General features: G+C 44.8%; 1 protein-coding gene across 4 annotated transcripts in view; it reads left to right on the top strand.

The window, feature by feature from the left end:
• Positions 1 to 23624, top strand: part of ABCA1 (ATP binding cassette subfamily A member 1) — a 119494-nt gene that overhangs the window by 11797 nt on the left and 84073 nt on the right. For all 4 annotated transcript variants that reach the window (XM_037035744.1, XM_037035741.1, XM_037035742.1 and 1 more), the window contains 2 exons: positions 9632 to 9795; positions 20232 to 20325. In XM_037035744.1, the coding sequence (XP_036891639.1) occupies positions 9730 to 9795; positions 20232 to 20325 (160 nt within the window). In that variant the 5' untranslated portion in view covers positions 9632 to 9729. The remainder of the gene's footprint in view (positions 1 to 9631; positions 9796 to 20231; positions 20326 to 23624) is intronic.

Genomic DNA, 23624 nt, shown 5'->3' with positions numbered 1-23624 from the left:
GGGTGAAAGGAAGGGGAACTGGGTGGAGGGATGCAGGTTTGCCCGTCTCAGATCCTTTGAGCCCTTCCATAAAAACAAACCCTTCAGGCTGGGAGACGAATGTCTGAAGATGCTGACCCTTCAGAGGTGTAAACCAAACAAAATGGTTTTTGCTGATACAGTCGCTAAGCCTTTTATCTTAAAATTCTCTTGGAAAACCCTCCTACAACACGACGGAACATTATCCAATCTTTTTTTCTTTTTTTTTGCAGATAAAGGACCATTTGTGGAGGTTTGTTTGCTTGTTTCTGTAGCTCAGGGTGTTTATGATTTCAGTAGTTTCTCCCTTGCAGGTCCCACTTATTTTGGCATTTTGATTGTGGTTGAAGAATTTTGATTTTTTTTCTGTGACTGGTTGATTTCTTTTCTAGGGGAAAGGTTCTTTCTCCTTTGTTCTGCCCGCCCCCAACCAGGGAAAAGGCAAATGGTTGTATTGTTTGATGCAGTCTTCCTTTGAAGGTTGTTCTGTGTGTGTGAAGCAAAAATCAGCAGGGGAAGAAGGGCCATCTCTTCTAACACTTTGTTAGGATTTCCTCATAATTCTACCACGGTGCAGCGAGAATGTGGTTACAGGACAGATGTGCTTTCAGAAACCTTCACTCCCCACGTTAGAAGTCCTGAGACTGTTATAGCTGGTAGAGACTGGAATGTTGAGTGTTAAGCAGAATCTTTGGTTGTACAAGTATCAGTAACATAATAGAAACAGATTTAAAGCTTTTGAGTTTCTTTTAACAAACATAGAATTAAGATTTTTTAATTGACTTTTCGAGAGCGAGGAAGGGAGAGAGACAGAGAGAGGAAAACATCAATTTGTTGTTCTACTTATTTTATGCATTTATTGGTTGATCTTATGTGCGCCCTGACCAGGGGTTGAACCTGTAGCCTTGGTGTATTGGGAGAACACTCTAACCAACTGAGCTACCTGGCAAGGGCTAAAATAGAGTTGTTGAGGCCCAAGAAATTATGCTTCTTAAAGACTAGTTACAGATTTGTACAGTATTTGTGGATCTCTTCTAACTTTTAGATTTTATATGTTTATTTCATAGTCCTCATTTTGAAAATTAGCCATTAGCAAATAATCTTGTCCAGGAAATTAAATAATGTATTCCAGGGTAAAAAAAAAGAGTATGCAATTATCTATAAACTTATTGCTACTAATAACCAAGCAAATATACCTTTGGTCATTTCAAAACAGTCCCACTAAATTACAGATTGCTGGAATTGATAAAATTCCCTGGGTCTATATTATTTAACATGGTACTGCAATAGCAGAGAATCTTTTAAAATGATAGAATTCTAGAATGGGAGAATGGTTTCATTTTATTGTTGGAGGACTTCTTACGCCTATTGCCTCCTCAAATTTGGATACTTAAATGTTACAATTTAAGTAGAACAAAATTTCGTGGGTGACTGAGTACCAGCCTGTGGTCTTTCTGCAGGCCTCTAAGGGCCTAATGGCAACTGAGGGCAGTTTCACGGAAATCATGGGGAACGTCCGGGGTAGAATTTAAGGGTTAGCAAGGATAACCTTAAGGGTAGATTGATCAAAAGCAACTGGAGGCCAGAAAAGTTCAACTGAGGCAGTCGAATCAGCTTCAGGCCGAATAAAGTTGCCCAGTCGGCCTGGGAGAAATCGGGAGATGACTCACAGTCCCCCTTCGGCACCACCACAGCCACATCTTCAGTCACGGGTGTCCCGGCTTCCGTCGTGGCTGTAGTGAGACTCTTGCAGCCCGGTGTTCTGACTTTCAGGAACCTCACGAGCCCCTTTCCTGAATGTGGCTACTGATCTAGGGACCTGTGCTCAGAGGCAATTAAAGAATAAACTTTGCACAGCAAGTGTGCTCTGTTGGGTTTGCAGGTTTCGTATTCGAATGCGACAGGGCCCTCTGCATCTCTCTGGAGAGGAGATGAATAAACATCTGTAATTCTTGCTTCTGCGCCTACATCTCATGAGTAGGCAGTCAGCTGAGCTTTTAGCACCAGCACATTTTCAGTTCATATGTGGTGCAGTTCAGTCCTGCATTCTATCTGCCTCTCGCATTGTAGGTTTCTGGCTAGCGGTTCATTGATGTAGGATATCTAGAAACAATTTCATGTGATGGATTTCAGAAACACCGACTTCTGTCCTGCTTTTGGCAACCATGTGGAAATTTGCCTGGCAAAGAATAATACACACATACACACACACTTCTTCATTAATATCAAGTTTAGAGAGATAGCTCTCATAGAGCCACTATTTTGATGGATGAAAATTAGTTGCTGACCGCACATTCTGGGTATATAAACTCTTCAGAAGAACAAACTATTGTAGGCGAGATATCACAGTGGGAAAGGCGTCTAGCAGTTGTTGAAAAGTTATTTTCTGAAAAACCTGGGGGTGACTTGCTTTTTGGCCCTTCAGTTTTTCTAGAAGGTTCGAGCAGGCGTGTGGTGAGCGTGGGTCTCCAAAGCCCCATCAAATTCTTTCTATCTGCTAATGTAAGATTTAATGTCTAAAGGAATGTGCCCTGGCTGGTGTAGCTCAGTGGATTGAGCGCTGGACTGAGAACCCAAAGGATTGCGGTTCGATTCCCAGTCAGGGCACATGCCTGGGTTGCAGGCCAGTTCCCAGCAGGGATGCACAAGAAGCAACGGTACATCGATATTTCTCTCCCTCTCTCCTTCCCTTTGCCTCTAAAGATAAATAAATAAAATCTAAAATAAATAAAATTATTTTTTAAAATGTCTAAGGGAATGTAATAAGGAAAAAAATGCGCATGTTTGCACTGCTTCCAGAAACTCGGTTTGTGCAGTAAGAAAAGGGTCAGCTGGACTCTTTCCTTCCTGCAAGAACACTGGAAGCGCATGAGGCTGTGCCCTCCAGCTTCAGGGTTGAGCTTCCATCTAAGGAAGACACGCTACAAAGAAAAGGCAGTCATGGGAAGTAGTTCCTGAATTTTTTTTTTTTTTTGGCTTTGCTAAGTGTGTGTGTGTGGGGGGAATCCCCAAACCCCTCCTACCTTGTTTTTGCCATGTCTTCCATTCTCTTTTCTTTTGTATATTTCTTATTCCTCCTTGACATGGTGAAGTTCAGAAGGGCCAGATGTTTGGGTGAGAAGGGGAAAGGGGGGGCAGGGTGGTAGGTGCTGACTAGGGTATTCATTTCCCCTTTATACCAGCTTGCTGTGAGCCCATGTGTTTGCCTTTTGTCAGCATCACCGAGTCTGTCCGGCATTTCTGGTTTTGTTCAGAGAAAAGGTAAAAATTCACAGTCTCAGCGATCACTCTGTGGCCCTTTTACAAATAGCACATGGCCTACCCTTGCTTTTCACTGTCCCCAAGAAGCTTCACCAGAAAGGACTTAGCCACCCCTATGACTGGCTGTCCTCTTACTCTGCTTTCCTTTTCTTGTTCTTACTACCGTACTCTGCCTTCACAACCTGCTGTTGCTTGTCTACTTTCCACTTCCTTGCTAGAAGTTCCTCGAGAGCAGGATCTTTGCTTCTTTTGTTCTCCGCTGCATCGCCAGTGTCTAGAACAGCAGCAGACACATAATTGGAACTCGGTGAATATCTGTTGTGGTGAATAGGATCCCTGTAAAGGTGAGGCTGCTGTTGTTGGTTGAACGAACAGGTGGAGAATATCTTACTCACTAGTCAGCCTTCCTAGGGAATCACACACTCATCAGATTTTACACTCGGCAGTTCTTAGGTGCTCCCAGGTAGGATTGGACTTGTGGAGTATGTTAATTGTTATAATGGAAGGTAAGTTTTTATTTTGGTGGGGGTGGGGGAGTCAGGCTATTGACGTATAACTTACATACAGATATGCTTTTCTTCTTTAAGTGTATGGTTTGATGAATTTTGATATAGGTAAGTTAGTGGTATAACTACTACCCTGCCAATTCATGATGTAGACTGTTTCCGTCACTCAGGGCTCTTTGACAATCTGTCCTCCCTCCACCCATGACCACGGGCCACCGCTGATCTGATTTCTGTCCCTGCCCTTTCACTGTTAGAGAATGTGAAATATGAGTAGACTCATATAGTATGTGATTTTTTTTTAATCTGGCTTATTTCTCTCCACATAAGGCTTTTGAGATTTATCTGTTCTGTAGTATAGGTCAGTAATTTGTTCCTTTTTATTGCTGAGTAGTGTTCCACTGTAATTTATGCATTAGTTGATGGACATTTGGGTTGGTTTCAATTTGGGCTATTCTGTATAGGACTTCTATAAAAATATTCACATACTATAAAAATATTCACATACTGTTATGTGAACATCTGCTGTCATTTCTTTCAGGTAAATCCAGTAGTTTCCCTTCATCTGTGGTTTCATTTTCCGTGGTTTGTTACCTGCAGTCAACTGCAGTCCAGAAATATTAATTGGAAAATTCCATAACAAAACAATTCACAAGTTTTTTTTTTAACACCCCCCCTTCCCCAACAATTCATAAGTTTTAAACTGCATGCCATTCTGATGAGTGGGATGACATCTTGCGTCACCTTGTTCTGTCCTGCCTGGCACGTGCATTACCCCTTTGTCACGCGTGTCCTCGAGTTACCTGTTTCCTCCCCGCCTGTTAGTCACTTCGCCATCCCCACGATGGGTTCGACTGTCACTGTATTATGGTGCTTGGATTCAAGTCACCCTTATTTTACTTCACAGTGCCACATTCACATAACTTTATAACAGTACATTGTTGCAATTGTCCTACTTTATATTAGTTCCTGTTGTTAATCTTTCCCTGTGCCAATTTGTAAATTAAACTTCACGGTAGGTATGTATGTATGGGAAAAGCATATATGTAAGCTTCAGTGCTCTCTGTGGTTTCAGGTGCCCGCACCGGACAATAAGGGGGTGCTCTTACACATGGGACGGGGTGACGGGGCTGTGTCATCAGCTATAAGACATCGCCAGACTGTTCTGCAAAGTTGCTGTTCCAGTTCCCATTCCCACAAGCAGGATATGAGAGTGCCTGTTGCTTCACATTCTCTCTAGCGTGTTAAAACTTAAAAAATTTTAGTAGTTCTTGTGGTGGTAGTTCATTGGGGTTTTTACAAATTGAATTGATTTTTTAAAAATTACGACTAAACCTGGTTTTGCTTGGGTGTTCTCCTTTTAGCTTCAGTAAAGTCTGTATGTCTATTGCAACAGCAATAAGAAGTATAGTGAAGATTTTGGCTGGTTTTTCTTTCTTTTTAAAAATTTTATTTTTCAATTACAGTTTATATTCAATATTATTTTGTATTAGTTTCAGGTGTTAGGCAATCATACTTTACAAAGGATTCCACCCCGCTCCCTCCTGATATTTCCAGTATCCCCCGGCACCACACATAGTTATCGCAATATTGTTGAGTACATTCCCTATGTCGTACTTAACATTCGTGACTGTTATGTAACTCCCAGTTTGTACTTCTTAATCCCTTCACGTTTTTCACCCAGTTCCCCCAAATCCCTCCCCTCTGGCAAACATGAGTCTGTTCCGTGTTACTGTGAGTCTGTTTCAATTTTGTTTGTTCGTTTATTTTGTTTTGTAGATTCCACATGTAAGTGAAATCATATGGCATTTTTCTTCCTCTGAGTGACTTATTCCACTGACCGTAATACCTTCTAGGTCCATCTGTGCTGTTGCAAAGGAAAAGATTTCATTGGTTTTTTGGACAAGTAATACTCTGCAACTAATGATGGTGAACATCTTTATTTATTTTAGAAGGTCATGTTTTAGCAGTCTGTTGTATTTTCTAGATATGAATAACGTTAAAAGGGCAGTGGCATTTGAAGTGAAAATTTCTTACAAAAATGGGCCAAAGTTTGAATAGCCACTCTTTCCAGGCCCACACTGTACAAAAGAAGGCTGGGATTTGGAAACTAACCGTCTGTTGAGTTTGGACAAGGGGTGATCCATCTGAGTGACTGATAACAAGACCTGGAAAGACTGCGCACAGGACTTGAACATGAAGCTTGGCCAAAAGCATATTTGACGGCTCCCTTGTCCTTGGGAGGGCCTGCTCCATGCTTAGCTACACCCGCCGACTGTGGGAAGCAGACCAAGATTTAATTAGTTTCCCAGATGCCCCAGGAGTCACCAAGCAGTCCTCTGTGGCCATCACGAGTGTGCGGTGGAAGCCCGTTGAACATAGAGCTCCCTCTCTGGGGACAGTTTGTCTGAATTAGTTAATCAAGCTTGAGAAATCAGTTACCACAGGCCCAGAAATGCCACCACCCTTATAGTCTATAACCCTATTTCGCATGTCCATCTCTTCGTTAATTAATTAAGCAGACATTCCCAAAGTGTTTATTTACTACATGCCCAGTACTGTTTTTGTGTGTTGTTTTTTTGTTTTCATACCAGGGACAGGAATGGTCCCTGCCTGGACTCAGAATGTGGGGAGGAGGGCAGCGAGGGGAACCGGGCTGTCCAGGGAGCTCCACGGAGGGGNCTCCCTCTCTGGGGACAGTTTGTCTGAATTAGTTAATCGAGCTTGAGAAATCAGTTACCACAGGCCCAGAAATGCCACCACCCTTATAGTCTATAACCCTATTTCGCATGTCCATCTCTTCGTTAATTAATTAATTAAGCAGACATTCCCAAAGTGTTTATTTACTACATGCCCAGTACTGTTTTTGTGTGTTGTTTTTTTGTTTTCATACCAGGGACAGGAATGGTCCCTGCCTGGACTCAGAATGTGGGGAGGAGGGCAGCGAGGGGAACCGGGCTGTCCAGGGAGCTCCACGGAGGGGCTTCTAACCGAGGTGACAGTGCAGGGGAGGTAATCAGGGGAGGATCCTGAATAAAAGACAGCTAAATGGAGACCTAAGTTTGAGGAAGAGTTAGCCAGGCTGGCAGGACAAGGGACATCCAAGAAAGTTCCAGTGACAGGATAGAGTGCGGTTCATTCGGACCCTGCAAGTGGTTTTCCAGGGCATCAGGAGGTGGGGGCTGGGGGAAGGGGAGACTGGAGTTCCCAGGGATACTAGGTAAAGTACAGTGAGCGTTGGGCTTTATCCTGGGGGTGGGGGGTGTTCAGGGGGGGAGTGGCACAGCCAGATACTTGGTTTCGTTGAATAACATTGGTTGCCCTGTGATAAATGGGTGGAACGGGGCAAGCCTGGGAGGCCAGTGAGGTGGCTCATGTGGGAGGAGAGTGTCCTATTGACTGGCAATGATTGTGAAGTGGGACCCCTTCCAGCTGGTGACTGGAAATGTGCAGAAGGGCAGAAGTGCGTGTGCTACTGGCGTTGAGACATTGAGAAACCTAGTGCATAGTCCTGCCTTCTTTTTAGCTTTGGTTTGTCTGCTCGCTCTTTTGGAAAACGGGTGTGGAAATGTCCCTTTGGCTTCAGTCACCTAGCGGAGCTATAGCGTGGCTCCTCCCAGGGATCACTGCGTTATGAAGCAACCTAGTGGGGGGAGGGGGTTATGCAGGTGGCCAGGGGCGGGCCAAGGTGGGTGGGGAAACACAGGCTAGGAGCCTGGCTGTTTGCACCCAGCAAAACCAGAGCAAGCCGCCTGCTGCTGCTTTGGGCTCCTTTCTGCCAACCTTCTCTGTGTGTCTCCTGGTGGGTCTCCGGGGTCAGAACCTGTAGCCAGAGACCCAGAAACTCTAGTTGTAGGGAAATACCATCCCTGAAATTGCCTCCTGATTTTCCTCATCTCATGAACCTTCTTTAGAGGAATGCCTTTCCTTCCTCTGAGATTTTCCACTCAACTTTAGCAGAGGCGACACTGTGCTCCGGTTTGGCCCCGGGGACTCCCACCACTAGGCTATTCGTGTTTTTCCCTTCCGGCTCTTTCTTCCCTTCCCACCTTTCCCCACAGTGGGTTTGCTAGCAATCCAGGGAACATCACCTAACCGTTTCTGTGCCAGCAGGTACCGACAGGACCAAGAAGGGTAAGTTAGGAGAAAGGAACTAATTTCTCTGGCACTTTTAATGTACCACGTACTGTGTTGGAAACTTATTTATAGCTAATTATTTATTTCCCTGTTCCTGGGATGCAAGTCCTGTCCCTGGCCGCTTGAAAGGGTTTTGGGATTATAAACACAGTGGCAATCTGGCTCTCCAGGCTCAGAGGCCAGTTACCCTGTAAACAACAAATTGCAGACTGACTTTATGCCAGTTGAACTCTTCCGTGTTCTGGAGTGAGACCCTTGGTGGGTCTGTGTCTTTCTATAGGTTTGCTGCGTAAATACACCCTAAGTCTTGAGTACTTCAGAGGAATTCCTGACTGGTTGGATGGTCAAGGAATGAATCTGAATAGGTAATGAACGAATGGGTCATTCCTTCTCCCCAGATTCTACAAATTCTCTCCATTCTCTTTTTCTCTCTCGAAGTTTTTAATCCAAGGCCTTGTTGGGTGAGGGACCAAAGGGTAAGATCCTACTAAACTTGACCTTTGCACCAAGATGTGATTTGGACGCATGGACTTTCCGTCTACCGCTTTGTTTGTATCCACAGGCGGTCACTACATTCTTAGCTCTTTTTTCCGTCTGTTCCTCATGCAGAAGGCCCCATTCCCATCTCTGCTCCGCTATAGATCACGATGATGGATCGGGCCATTTTAAAACTAAAACTGGTGTTTGGTTTCTGCTAAGGGTTCGTGACTGTGAAGTGCCAGCCGGGCCTTGCTTTAACCTGTGTGTCCCTCCCTCCCTTCCTCTCCCACTTTTCATTTTTCTGTCCCTCCCCCAATTTTAACTTTAGTGTGACTACTTGGAATTATTCCAGCATTAAATAAATGCAGTTGTGGAGTGGATGGTGAGGATGCATAGACAAGTTGAATCCCCTGTTTACGAGGACTTCCCTTTCTCCTAGCGTGGCTGAACAGTCCTCCAAGGAGGCACCTGTGACACCTGACAAGCAGCAGCTGGCCCCTCTGTGCAGGTGCAGATGGAGCAAGGCCAGAGGGTACAGATGTCTGGACAGTGGGAGCTTGTCAGTTTCACAGGTGACGCTCCCCGCCTGCCTCCGCCGACTTGTTTCTCCACGGGATGCTGTTTTCATTCCATAGATATACGTCACTGGGGTTGTCCTAAAAACCCAGGAGCCAGGTGTCGTAGCATTTCCTTGGTGGTTATTCCCAGTCATCTAAGGCACACAACAGCTTTCCAGACTGGGAGACTGCTTTCTCGGTGGTGCCATTTATCATGTGAACGACTCAACTTTGCGGCCAGATGAAAACGTGGTCTGCGGAGAATTTCAGGGACTAGTGTAAATGAATCCAGGTTGGAGGCCAAATCTGTGAATGCTGCTGACATTTTATGTGAAGGAAGGCATTTCCTCAGAGAAGGGAGGCAGGTCTCCCGGATTCCAGTATACCACTTTGCACGCAGCGTTTTGACCACCTCCGATTGCTCACTTAAAGCTGTTTTGGTAAAGGTATTTTTCATTCCCACGTGATCACAGCCGTGGAGCTCAAACAAATCCCTGTCGACTGGAGAAGGCTGAGGCCGGAAGTCCAGGAGTCATGACCTGTTGAACTGCAGTCATGATGCAGACCTGGGATTGAGGTCTCAGGTGAGGGGGCTGGAGCCACAGCCCGCATTGGTGTGTGTCTGGCTTTGCAGCAACAACTGACAGCTCTCTCTCTCCCTGCTTTATCTTTCAGTTAATGACCAGCCACAGCGTCCCTGCTGTGAGCTCCAGCCACTGCCTCCAGGGATTCCCAGTCCCAGTCAGGTTGCTGTGGGCGACAGCCGAGGTGACATGGCTTGCTGGCCTCAGCTGAGGCTGCTGCTGTGGAAGAACCTCACTTTCAGAAGAAGGCAAACAGTAAGCTTGGGTTTCTCGGGGGTGCGGTGGGGGTGCTCCCATGTGTTGCTTCATAGTTTTGAGTTGGGGATTGGAGCAGGGAGGAAAGAAAATCTCGGTTTTCCCAAAGTGATTGTATGAATGTGGCTCCGGGGGCTCTATCACTTATCACTGAAGGCAGGTTTGCAAACCACGCAGAAATAGTAGCTTTGGTTTGTGCTGCTGCCCAGGCATGAGTTCTGCCCCCTTCGGAATCTGGTGCAGACGCCCCTGACCATCCCACCGGCTCCTTTCGCTGCAGCCTCGGGGGCCATCTGGCTCTGCCGGAGCACCTATGGGCCCCTGTAGGTCTGGGCTGTGGGAATGAAGTTAGCTAATGGCCCGGCTTTTAGAAAGACGGAATCTTTTAGTGTCAGTGTGGACTCTCTCAGCTTGGACTGCAAGCCTGGAGGAAAATAAGCCAGAGATTTGTTTTTATTTCTGTGGAGGGTTCTAAGCCATTCACTTCCTGGGTGGTAGGGGAATTCTTGGGGTCGTCCCGAGAGAAATCATCTTTAATGCGCAGGTGAATGGTATTTTTCCACAGAGGGGACTGGAGGCTGTAAGGCACGGTGAACTCCTGGAATCTCAGATGCCAGCTTTTTGCTTCTCTATCTCTGACCACTCTTAGAAATCACATCTAGTCCCTTGAGTTCAGCTGTTACCGCTCTGTAGCTGGCTGCTAAATCTGTTTGCTGCCCTTCCTTTTTCCTGAATTCTGAGCCTGCATCCCCACTTGGCTGTCTTAACGAAGCTTAACACATCTCAACTCAAATGGTCACCAAAAATGACCATTTTTTTCTTGGACTCAAAGAGCTATAAGGGACCTTGGAGACAAATTAATTGAGTGTTTCTCAAACTATAATAATGTTTGGACCTTTTTAAAAGGAACAGAAATGTTAGAAGACTGCAAATGTCCCTTTGCGTTCACTAAATATCTTTTTATTATATATAATGTTACTTAATCTATACATATGTGAAACTAAATACAAACGTCTTATTGTTATGCTAGTATATAACTGTATAATTCATAATACTTATACATTTAATGCAAACAAAATTGCAAAATCAATACAATTCAAATGATTATAGTAAGATAGCTCACACTGTGTAGCTGAAACCACATCCAGGAAATAACATGAACATGGCAGTGAACTCTGAGGTGCCATCCTTTTGCGTTTGGATAGTCTGTGCTCTGAGCATTCAGTTCTCTGACCATTTTCCCCATGACCTTCATGTGATACCATCTCACTTTCCTTTGGACCACCAGTCTCATCATTCATAAATCACGTCTGCATCTGTTCCTTCCTCATTAGTCTGCTACAGTTATGTTGGTGCCAACACAATCAAGCACAAATAGAAACTTAGGCTTTGAAATCTCGTGCCAAAACTTGTTAGGAAGTAGGCATTTAGAAAATCCAGATATGTTTATTCTGATTTGTGTAGATGACCATTGAAAGGAAAACACACAATGGTTAAGATGCTCGCGAGGAACCCATCAGGAGTACATGCGCATGCACCCAAACACACACACACAGACACACAGACACACACACATGGATTCCAGTTTGAGAGATAGTATTTTGTCCAGCCCTTCATGTTACCCGTGGGGGCCTGAATCCCAAGATCATTAATGAGAGTAGTAACTAGAATCTAGGTATCTAATATCCTACCTATTTTAGTAATAATAATAATGGTAAAATATAAAACCTGATATTATATAAGGAAAGCAAACACCTAGAATGAGCTTCCGTGTGCTAGGCACTAAATAGTGTGATATTAACTGGATTAATCTTTTTGTGACTCCATGTAGTAGTCTTACATCCTTGTTATAGCTGGGGTCCACAGAAGCACATGTACGGTTCAAATGCAGACCATCTGAGTCTAGAGTTGGTATTCTAAAACACTATGCCAAATTGCTTTTCAGTGCTTTTTTTTTATCCTTTGTCTCAAGATCTTGAAGTTTCTGACGTCTTCACCTGTCCTCCACTTTCCATGGCTTTTTCCAGGTTCTGGTGTCCCAAGCCCAAATTCATTTTCCATCCTCATTTCTTGGCTACCATGTGGTCCAGGTCTCCTGCCTCCTCTCATCCTGGTTCTGACAGCCCATATGGTAGAAAGCCATTCCTGCTGTGGTGTGTCCATTGACCAATGAGTAGTGGAAAGCATCATATCATCTTGGCAACGATAGCAGACCAGAAGAGCAGTACAGTCCAGAGCCTTTCATTTTACAGATAAAGGTGCTGAGGCACAAAGCAGGGAAGGAATTTTCCCAGGGTCAACCAAGGAATCGGTCCTGGAACAGGTTGTGGGGGTTGGGTCATTCTGGTTGGGCCAGTCTTCACTGTTTTTGAGCTTGTTGCTTCTTGCTCACTATAGCTCATGGGTTTGCAAAGAGTTAAGATTGGAGAGGCAGGCAGGCTTGGCCGAAGGCAATTGTTGTCTTGTGGCAGAGTTCCTATTGAAGGAGGAAGTAGGGACACAACGTCCTGACACCAAAGGACTTTTCTAGATGATATGTCAACTGCATGCTAGCTTGTCCTGGTGATCGCTTTTCTTGATTCCTGAAGGAAATGTAGTTTGCTGAATGAGAAAGAAAGGTGGATTATTTCAGGTTGCCGGTGTCCAGATCGTCAGCGTTGGAAAGATCTGGCCTGCCCCCCTTACAGTTGACAGAACTGGGGTTTGGGGTGAGGGACAGGGGTCCAGAGTGGATCATAGCACCAGAACGAATTTCCTGGTGGCCCTACAGGCACAGGCCCTTCTTAGCAAGCTTTGCTTTGTCTGCTCCGAAGGTTTAATGTCTCTGGTGCCTAAGTTCTGACTAATAGCTGCTTCCCAATGTGCGTGGCGTGGGTTCTGGATTATGTGGTTTAACAGCGGAACCTGGTAAGGGTTCTGGTGCCACTTTGTCAGCTCACATAGTCAGAACCAGTCCATGTGCAGAAAATCATTGCTCGTTTCCCTTCATCTGAGATCCTAGAGTCTACACGTGGCCCCAGAGCCTGGCATCTGGGATATGCTAGGTAAGTATTTGCTGAATGAATGGTAAATGGGTTAAACGAGCCATTAGTTCACAGCCTCGAGGAGGCTTCCTTGCCCCAGGGGCCAGGAAGAACAAAAGGAATATATAAAAGCCATGGCCTACCGGTACTCCCCAGAGCAACCCCATTGAAAGGGGGCCATTTGCCCTTTCACTCTGTGTCCTTGTTTGCAGGTGAATTCCGGGGACCACTTTCTGGTGCCCACACTGTGCAGGCTCATGGAGACCATCAGCCAGGATTAACTTTCCGCTCTTCTTGTCGGGCAAAGAATCCATCGAAACTAGGTTGCGAAAGTTGGGTGCAAAGCTCAGTTTGGGTCCAAAGTAACAGTTAACTAGTGTGGGTGGTGGCAGTTATTCAGCACAAACAGGTCAGGAAGGGCGAGGGGCTTCAGAGTTTCAGGATCCTCATCTGGTTTTAGGATGAGCCAGAGGCCAAGGTCCCTGTGGAACAGATGGGCCAGAGCGTGGCTATATCACGTTTTTTTTTTCCCTCTGTTGTTAAATATTTTCTCAATTAGATCTGATTAGCCATAAGGCTGGGAAAATAGATAATTCTAATTTTTGCATAAATTAGAATATTGGTATTTGGGCATTGTTTAATGACAGGAATACGCTGTCAAAAATTAAAACTCCTTAAGAGCCATTATAGAATTTTACAGAATAGATGAAAACTTTCTTTTCCTCTTCCCATTTCCATTTTCCCCTGACCCACTTCTTCCCTGTTCTTAGTCCTGGCCTAGCAGTGATGGTCCAAATCCAGATAATAATTCTAATTATTATCTAATTTTAATTCACTTCTAACTCCAAGTTGGCTACCATATGCCATCGGATTTAGGGGAACAGTCTTCTCCTAAGTTTTAGTTTCCTCTTCTATGGACTGAAGAACATTAGAACAAATAGCCATTTATTGTTTCACTTGGGTAAATATTGACTGAGCATCACTACCTGTGGGGCAGTGATCTGAGTGCATAGCAGTGAACCAGGTAGACATGATTCCTGCTCTTAGAGCACTTACAGTTTAGAGAAGGAGATATGAATCACATAATCCACACAAGTAAAAATAATAACACATTGCGATGTGTCATGAAGGAAAACAACCCAGACACGCTGTGGTGCTGTGTTAGGTACGACCAGGCTGTGGATAGGGACTTCATTTGGAATGGAGGGTCAGGACATTGAAGCCTTGACCCCTGATGTTCCAGTAGCACTTAGGCAGCGGAACATCAGGAGTCCAGAGATCAAGGGAACTGTGTTCCAGGCAGGGCCAGATCACGCAGGGATCTGCGTTTGGAGAGGGGCAGCTGCGTTGTCTTTCATGTGCAGAGGGAGCCTCCGGGGGTCAGATTGTGTGATGTCCTTGGCACCCAGAGGACTTGAGCGAGTACAGCCGAAGGACACAGCTGAACTCATTACCTTCACGGGTTCCATTTTATGCTGTTTCCTTCTTTCATTTAACAGTATTTGGTGTGTCTGTTCCCATAGCTCCAAATAATCGTCATGTTCATCATGATGATTCTTGGTATACAGGCTGCATTTTGGAGTTTTGAGAGTACTTTTGTGTCCATTGTCTTGATTTGCATGGCGATCCCAAGAGGCAGGCACTGCCCTCCCTGTTTCACAGCGAGGAGAGTATTATAGGTTAGGAAGGTAGTTAAGATTAGAGGAAGTGCTAAATCTTTTGGTCCCAAATTTTACTCTGGGCTGATTCCATTCACATTACTGGTCGCTTTATAGGAATCCATCAATACAGTCTTTGTTTAAGTTCATATTCTATCGCCAACATTTAGATTGTTCCCAGCGTTTGCTGTTACAAATAAATTACTATAAAGGTTTGATACGGCTGGCCTTTTCATCCTTTTGTATTACTTCCTTAAGCCAAAATCTCAGGAGTACGATTATTAGGTCAAAGGGAAACGGCCCTTGAAGTCTGTGATCAGATGTTCTTCCAAAGGATTAAACTAATTTAAAAAACCACCATAAATGCACAATGGTATAGTTTTAGGAGAAGGGCAGGTCTGATTTTGAAAATTGTTTTTCTCTCTAGCATTCCTCTGGTTTGAGCTTAAAGATTTCACTTCAGTTTACGCAGACCTAATTGAAGTGTATAGTTCCAGGGATGGGCCTAAAACTAATTTTTCTTTCATTCATATCTCTGTCTCGGACACTTGCCGAGGCTGTTATCTCGAACAAGTCATGGAACAAGTGATTTCTTTTCTAGTTATTTTGGGGACATTTATCAAAATCTTGTGTCTTTAGGGAGCTGCTTGGAAGTTATTTATTTGGTCGTTTGCTAAGTATTTTTTATTTTGATGCTGATACAACACAGAATGTGCTATTGCTTTGAACATTCTGAGATCTGGAGTAACTCATTGTCCCATTTTACTCTTTGTGACAATGTGGATAGACCTGGAGAACATTATACTAAGTGAAATAAGCCCATCAGAAAAAGACAATTACCATATGATTTCACTCATGTGGAATCTAATGAACACACTGAACTAACAAGTAAAATAGAGACAGACTCACAGAGAGCAGGCTGACAGCTAAGGGGTGGATGGGTAGGCAGGAAGGGATTGAGCAAAAATGAAAAAGGACTCAAGGTTGTGGACAACGGTGTTGTCTGTGGGGGTGGGGCATAAGGGACCTAAATGGTAATTGGAAAAAATACAATAAAAAAATAAAAGTAAAAATAAAAAGACCACACTTCCTTTTGTGTCTCAGAATATACTTTGATAGTTTCATCTGTTTCTTTTTCCCATTGCATCTTATTACCTTGTCAAGTCCCAAAAAGTATCCTATCTCTACGTTAATGGCCCAGGGCCACTTGGTGATGTTGAGAGGTATCTTTTGGTTGTCACTATCCTGGGTGGGGGTGGTCGGTGTGGCTGGTATCTAGCGGGCAGGGAACAGGGATGCGGCAAACACCCTACAGTTCGTAGGAGAGCGCCCGATGATGGTTACCTGGCCGAGAGTGTCAGGAGTGCTGCTTTGGAGGAACGCTGCGAGCTCGGGTTTTCCCACGTGATAGCTGAGGTAGGACGAGACGGACAGTCCAGAGTGGTGCTTCGCTGCTCCCCGGAGCAGCTCCGCGTAGCTGTTCACGTAAGCATCAGAATCATTTTTTAATACCCGACAGTACAAGAAGGCTCCTGAGTTTCTGACTTTGGTGAGAAACACCTTTTGAAAACGGTGTTCCTCTTTCCATGTCTCTCCCTCCTTCTGGAGGAGAGATGGGGAGGTGGGTGGGTAGGTACCGAAACAAGGTTTAGAAGAGTGCTCAATAGGGGTTTATAAAAGTAAAGCATCAGTTTTACTTCCCAACTCTTTATGAGGGCCTCTGTGAAGGAAAAGTGTGCTAAGTGTAGGGATAGGGGAGAAATCTTCTTTGGGTAACAAGTGGAGCCAGAATGGCAGGCCTGGCAGTAGTCAAGTGAGGGTCCTACCGGGAGGCTAGGAGGACGAGAAATGCTAGATGATCCCCTGAGTTTGGAAGGTGAGTTTTGTGTTCAGTGACAGAAGTCACTTCAGAGGTACAGGGTAAGAGGGCAAAGATTACCTTTTGTCTCCCAAGAGCTTTTTGTCTTCTAGCTTTTGGGGGTGTGAGCTTCGAAAGCAGCCTCTTCATTCATGCATACGTGTCAGTGACTCGGGTTAGCAAGAGGTTTGCAAGATCAATAATCCGTACACTCTGGTGATAGTGCAGGGGGCATAAGGAGGCCTGGGTGCACGGTGGCTAAGAGCCAGGGACCCTTGAATCTGACTAGCTTTGAATCCCGCCTCTGCCATTTACCAACCTTGTAGCTTTGGGCAATTTATTAACTCTTTAAGTCTCATTTATCTCATCTGTAAAATGAATATACTAATAGGAAGGCCTGTTTAAGTGTTTAAGCATCATTCTTCTTCTTTTTCTTACCTCTTTTCCCGATCTGCTTCCACTCGCTTCAGAAGCTGAAAGTGTTTTGTATGATTTTTTTTGTTCTCTTTGCTGTCAGTGCCCTGGGGAAAATGCACTCACTTTTTTCAGACAACCAACGTATTTTGAGCATCTCTTGCCCTACAGGGTCCTAGATTTGGGGGCTGCAGAGGTGGCCAGGACCATAAGGCTTGATTCACTGGGTCAGATCAGTGCTCAGGAGGGCTAGCGAGTGGCACACTGAGTGGCCGTTTTAAAAGTTGTGTGTCCCAAACATGGTTCTGTCAGACACTGGAGAATGTTATGCTAAGCGACATGAGCCAGGTGGTGAGAGACAAATACCGTATGATCCCACCTGTAATAGTAACCTAATGAACAAAACAGACAAATGAGCAAAATAGAACCAGAGGCATGGAAACAGGGAACAGGCTGACAGGGACAAGGAGACGGGGGTGGGGAGGGGGGTGAAGGAGGAAAGAAGGGGAAGGGTCTAGTTAAAGAACAAGTGTAAATGACAAATGACTCATGGACATGGACAACAGGGTGGGGATTGACTATGGTGGAGGAGGGTGGGGAGGTGGGGCAGGGGAGAGCAACAATTGGGGGGGGGAATTGGGACAACTGTAATAGAACAACAATGAACAAGACAAAACAGATAAAAATTAAAAATAAAACTAAAAAATGAATGCAAAAGGACACGTTTAGGGGTCAGTAGATCTGAGTCCCAGTGCCGGTGGGCTCTCTTACCAGGCTATGGCTCATGACCTCTTAGAACCTTAGTTTCTTCACTTCTGACATGGTAAGGATACAACTTACCTCACAGAGTTATGGTGAGAATTAAATGTCAGAGATGAGATATATAAAAATTCCTGGTACACAGGAGGTGCTCGGTATTGGCCGTAACTCTAACAAACCTATGGGCCATGAGTTCACTTTCCCTGTATGGAACGTGCTGATGTCTTTTGGCCATGCCACCTGGACCTCACACTGCATCAGATAGAATTTTATATGGCCTCTGGGGTTGAGAGGAACTGGCCACTAATCTCAGCCCTGCCACTGACTAGCTCTGTGACCGTCCGTCCTCGAAGCTTTGGCCTCGATGTGAAAGGGAGACAACAGTGGTTCCCACATCACAGGGGTGTCCTAAGGCTTGAATGAACTAATGCGTATGTAACATGCCTACTACACATTGGACTTGAAATGAATGGTAGCTACTATTGACCCTAAAAGTGCAAATCGTAGCTTCAGAGCTTCAAGGTTGGTGGTGATCTTACTCATACTCTTCATGTAGTTGTTTTTTCTGAGTGTATTACTCCCTTCTGAATTCATCCACAGTTACACCATTTTAAACAAGTTTTATTCCTGTCTGTTAATATTTGTGATTTTATTTAGCTGTAAGCTGGGAATGGATACAGCTTTGTGTTCTTTTTTCACTTAGTGTTATATGGTTAAGAGGGTCTGTGTTTCATAAACATTGTTGGGATGATGGCATTCTACATTGTCGAGTAGGTGTATGATAATACAATCATTTCCCAGTTGCTCCGCCACTGTTTCCAGTATTTTTCAACTGTCGTGTTTCACAGAACAAATAATTTCATTTGTGTAGCTTTCGATGTTTTGAATTTAGTTCTGTGGGTTATATTCTCTGCAATATTATCTGGTCAAAGGGGATGCACATGTCTGTTGCTACATGTGGCCAAATTGCTTTCCCAGAGGACTCAGATGATTGCCATCTTTATTGTTTTACAAACTTCAGCTTGTTCTCTTACTCAACAAGCATCTTCTCAGCCCTCATAGTAGCCTAGGCTTAGAGAGAGGAAAGGGAATGAGGGTAGAAGCTCCTGTCTAAACAGGGCCCCTGCTGTGCTAAGTGCTGATGAAGGCGGAGAGTGCCTGGGGAACCTTGCCCAGGAGGGCCTTCCCCTCAGCAGGCAGAAGAGGCCAACGCCATCTGAAAGCCTGGGGACTTCATGTACGTTGCTGCCCCTTTGGAATTATCTATAGAAGGACTGGGCAAGCCCAGTCCCATCCTTGGTCTTGGAGACCCCGGCGATAGTGTCTCTTCTTTCAGAGAGGGATGCACGGGATTTGTCTTTTGTTTTTGCCTGGTGTGCTATCTCTAGCAAAACCGTTCTTCATAGTTATGTGGCCACAGTAGGTTTTGTTCTTTTTATGGAAAAATTAGAAAACACAGGACAGTATTTAAAAAACCACTCATTTTCTTATCACCTCAGGACATCCACTGTTATCATCTATACCTTTCCTTCCAAAAGGAGGGTTTTTTAAAAAAGACATTAATATGGAACCAGATCAAAGGCATTTGGAAATTAAAAATGGACTGTTTAAAATTCTAAAAATCTAACAACAAAGAACAAAAAGAAACCTCCNCCAACGCCATCTGAAAGCCTGGGGGCTTCATGTACGTTGCTGCCCCTTTGGAATTATCTATAGAAGTACTGGGCAAGCCCAGTCCCATCCTTGGTCTTGGAGACCCCAGCGATAGTGTCTCTTCTTTCAGAGAGGGATGCATGGTATTTGTCTTTTGTTTTTGCCTGGTGTGCTATCTATAGCAAACCGTTCTTCATAGTTATGTGGCCACAGTAGGTTTTGTTCTTTTTATGGAAAAATTAGAAAACACAGGACAGTATTTAAAAAACCACTCATTTTCTTATCACCTCAGGACATCCACTGTTATCATCTATACCTTTCCTTCCAAAAGGAGGGTTTTTTAAAAAAGACATTAATATGGAACCAGATCAAAGGCATTTGGAAATTAAAAATGGACTGTTTAAAATTCTAAAAATCTAACAACAAAGAACAAAAAGAAACCTCCAAACAATCTGAAGTACCAGTAGTGGCAAAAAGGTTGACTTAATTAGGATCCATTCCCAGTGTGGAGTATTAAGTAGTCACTAAAATCCATAGTTTAAGAGAATATTTAGCACAGCAGGGCCCAGTTGCCTTGGCCCTCCTCTCAATGAAGTCTCTCCGTGGTCATTACACACCTGAAACTGTGCTAAGGCTAGGGATGCAGAGATGACCGGGACCCAGTGCTTGCCTTCAGGGTGCTTGTATTGCAGTGAGGAAGCCAGTGACAGAAACAGATGATTTCAAGGGCTCGACTACTGTGGGAGCACAGGAGAAGGGCTTCTAGCTCAGCCTGAGATTTTAGTAAAGGAAGTTTTGTCTGGTTGAGTCTTAAGAATGATTAGAAATGAGCCAGATGGGGCAGGATGGGAAGCATCGCATCTTTCTTAAGGAAAACACAGAGATGTGAAAGAGTGTGTTACGAGGTAAGAATTGTAAACAGAAAGTGTTAGGAGAGCTTAGAGAGTGGTGGCAGGGCCTGGAGAAGTTGACCAGTTGTTTAACTTTTCTGTAGCTTTCCCAAAGCTCAACGACATCGGACACCCATGGTAACTGTTTAAATTGACCTTGCTCTGTCTTATTTTCACTCAGTGTCAGTTGTTGCTGGAAGTGGCCTGGCCTCTCTTCATCTTCCTGATCCTGATCTCTGTTCGGCTGAGCTACCCGCCCTATGAACAACATGAATGTGAGTATCTGAACATCCTGCCTGAGACTCCCCACTCACTGGCACGTCACATCTAGGCAGTGGGCATGGGCTAAATTTGACCTTTCCCAAGAGGCTGCCTTAGGAGACGTGGTAAAATGGCTTGGAACAGGAAAGCGAGGCTTTCAATTTTTTGATAAGGCATGAACTCAGGAAGCTACTTTCAGTCCTTGTGAATGGGTATAAGAGTAACGGTAATAATAGCCAATGTCTGTTTCATACATTATAAATCGTAAAAGTAAAGTAACCTTACAGATAGTTTAGAAAGTGGTGATTAAAAAAGGCCCCTCGGGCAGTCCCTTCTCGCCACTGTCACCCGGTCCCTGCCAGTCTTTTTCATGTGCATTCAGTCTTGGTTACACAGGTGCAAATCATGGGACACATAATTTTAAGCAGCATTTGTGTAGAAATTCTCAGATCGACTGTTATTATTTGATTGGATTCTTATAACATACCAGACTTTATTATCATCATTTCCTTTTTAAGTAAACTAGGGCTCAGAGAAGGGCAGGGACTTGCACAAGGTCACACATTAATAAGTGGTGATGGAGATGAAGTAAAACCTGGACCCTCTGACTCCTAATTCCGTGTTCTGACGGCAGCTTCTACAGTGAGCATGGGAGGTAGAGCAGTGGCCAAGAACACATGCTTGAGATGTCAGGTTACTGGGATTTGAATCCTGGCTTTAGCTATTACTAGCTATATCACACTGAATGAGTGACTTAGCTTCGTGGTACCTCATCTCTATAATAAAACCTATGTTCTGTTACTGTCATTATCCCACAGTCACGTCTTTCTCTGCTGGCTTGGCTCGCGGGAAGGATCATCACTGCAGAAGTTTCCCTGTCTAAATGATCAATGTTCATGTAGGAGGTTTAGCAGGAACCTCTGTTCCATTGCGCCTGTAACTTCCCCCACCATTAACCAGCTCCACCCATATCCTGCCAGCCTCATAGACTTACAGGATACTATTCTTCAGGAAAAGGATGGCTCAGGGGTCACTTTTTGATTCTGTTCTTGGTCTGGTCAACAGTCCATAGAGGCAGTGATTTACCTGCTAGTTTGCTAGTATGCATTCTATTCCGAGGTGGGCCAAACCCACCTCTGTGACTGAGTGTGCAAAACCCCGAGCTTAGTCTTATATTATTTATTAATATCACAACTGTAAACCTACTTTTGTCCACCCCTCTATATTCAAGTCTTTAAAAACCTTAGAAAATCTCTGGGACATTCTCCCAGAAGTGATTCTCAGATTTTACTAAAAAGGAAGCGAATATAAAATGAAATACACTCTCCATTTGCAGGCCCAGGAGATAATTCTGCCTTCCCTTTTGGAACCCCAAAGATGAATGAGCAAACGTGTGTTTGATTTTGTTTAAGAACTCACCTAAGCCCCACTGATGTGCGCATTTCAGGAAAAACTCGTTTTTTCCATTTGCTCAGCTATTCTCTCTCTGGAATGATCACAGGCAGGCAACGTGGGGGAGTCGGAACAGGCAGACGTTGGGTCAGACGAATCGGGGCTTTCTTGTCTCTGTCTCGGACACTTGCCGAGGCTGTTATCTTGAACAAGTCACGGAATTTTAACCCCCAGTTCTCTGAATCTAGACCATAGACTCTTAGAAATGTGGAATTGCTATATCCATAGAAGGCAGATGAGATTTCTGCCTTTTACCTATGTACTTTTTGCAACCTTGCCTCCTGTTCTCACTACCTCTAGGGACCTAGCTGGAAGGTGGATTGCTAAGGTGAATCTTGCAGAGGGGTCTTGTCTCTGTAAATAAAAGGTGGTGCATGATTTGTCCCCATAATCTTTCCCAGCTTGACCCGGAGCCATCAAGGCCCATTACTTTCCTGGCTCCTGGGATTCCATTATGCTATTTGATTGTCATCCTGTGCACGCATGCCAAGTCCTTGTCCTTGCAAATAAGGTGGACGCAACACACAGGGAAGGGTCTTTGCTTCACCCATCATGGTATAGCCTGAAATACCTTCACCTGCTATTGTCCTATGCTGTCTGGCCAACCACCACCCTTGGTGCCAGAATCTCTGGGAGGTTAAATGGGAGACTCCTGTGGTCCTTTGGGCACTTGGTTGGGTTGCATAAATCTTCCCTGTATGAGGAGCAGCTGACTTAGGCAAGGGACCTTGTTTGGTTTTCCTTGAACTATAAACAGGGAGATAAGGAGGTTAACTGAGTAAATGTTAAACAGACCAGAGTCCCTGCAGAGTGGCCACAGTGATCAGATCTTGTTGCATCCTTGCTTTGGATGTTGACTCTCTGCTTGGAATATGGACGGAAGAAAAAGATAGATTGAAGTGCTGCAATATTGAAATGTCGTGTAGCAAGTCCCAGATCTGGGTGAAGTTCTGGGGTGACTCTATTAGCCTCTTTGCATGAAAGTAGTGAGATGAGTAAAACAGGGTTCCTGCTTTGGAGGAAGGGTGTCCCTAGCAGGACAGTAGCAGAGTGAGCACTATTGTAGGCCCCCCACCACAGTGCCTCCGTAACCCTAACAGGCCCATTTCTTGAGCCTTTCCACTCTGCTAGGCACTCTGCGTCATGCTTTGCCTGTCAGAGCTCATGAAATATTCACAGCAGCTCTCGGAAGGAAACTGTAGTTTTATCACCATTTTACAGATGAGGGAACCGAGAATTTTACAGGTTCAGTGACTTGGCCCAAGTCTGTGCTTAGTGTGTTGTGGAGACTGGATGTGAATCCTAGTTGGTCTGACCCCAGGCCCGTGGAGCTGCAGTGTTCTTTGCCACCCAGAGAGCCATGGTTCTCAGTGGTCACTACTGCTCTCGGGTCACCGCCAACCTGGAGAACATGATGAAAGCTGCAGCCATGGCCTTTCTGTCCAAAGGAACTCACACATGCTTGGTCCTCAGGTTAAGAGCTCCTGTTCCAGGGCACAGGGCACACTTGTCTTGGTATCCTCAGAAGCAGCACTCAAGGCCAACTGCCACAAACCAAACTGTGCCTTTGGCACCTTGGACAAGCCAAACACATGCTCTTTGTAGGAAGCTCCTCCATGATGAAGGCAAAGGAGAGTGAGCAGATGACCTGTTGAAGGGGGCTCACGGTTTCAGTGAGTGATGCAAGAGCAACAACAAATGTGGCTTCGCAGAGGACATCTGACCCCATGTTTACTGGGTGCCTTTGAGGAGCTTGTGAGCTGGCAGAGGAGGTGACAGTCATGTAGCTTTGGCCGGCAGAGGACAGACAGTACAGAGGAGACTGAGAAGGGCCCAGGTATGAAGGGGCCCTGGTAGGAGG

Source organism: Sturnira hondurensis, unplaced genomic scaffold (assembly GCF_014824575.4).
Source record: "Sturnira hondurensis isolate 20B ecotype Veracruz unplaced genomic scaffold, ASM1482457v3 Scaffold0022566, whole genome shotgun sequence".
NCBI classification, from domain to species: Eukaryota; Metazoa; Chordata; class Mammalia; order Chiroptera; family Phyllostomidae; genus Sturnira; species Sturnira hondurensis.
The sequence above is the reverse complement of the archived record's forward strand: the minus strand, read 5'-3'. Positions and strand labels throughout refer to the sequence as shown.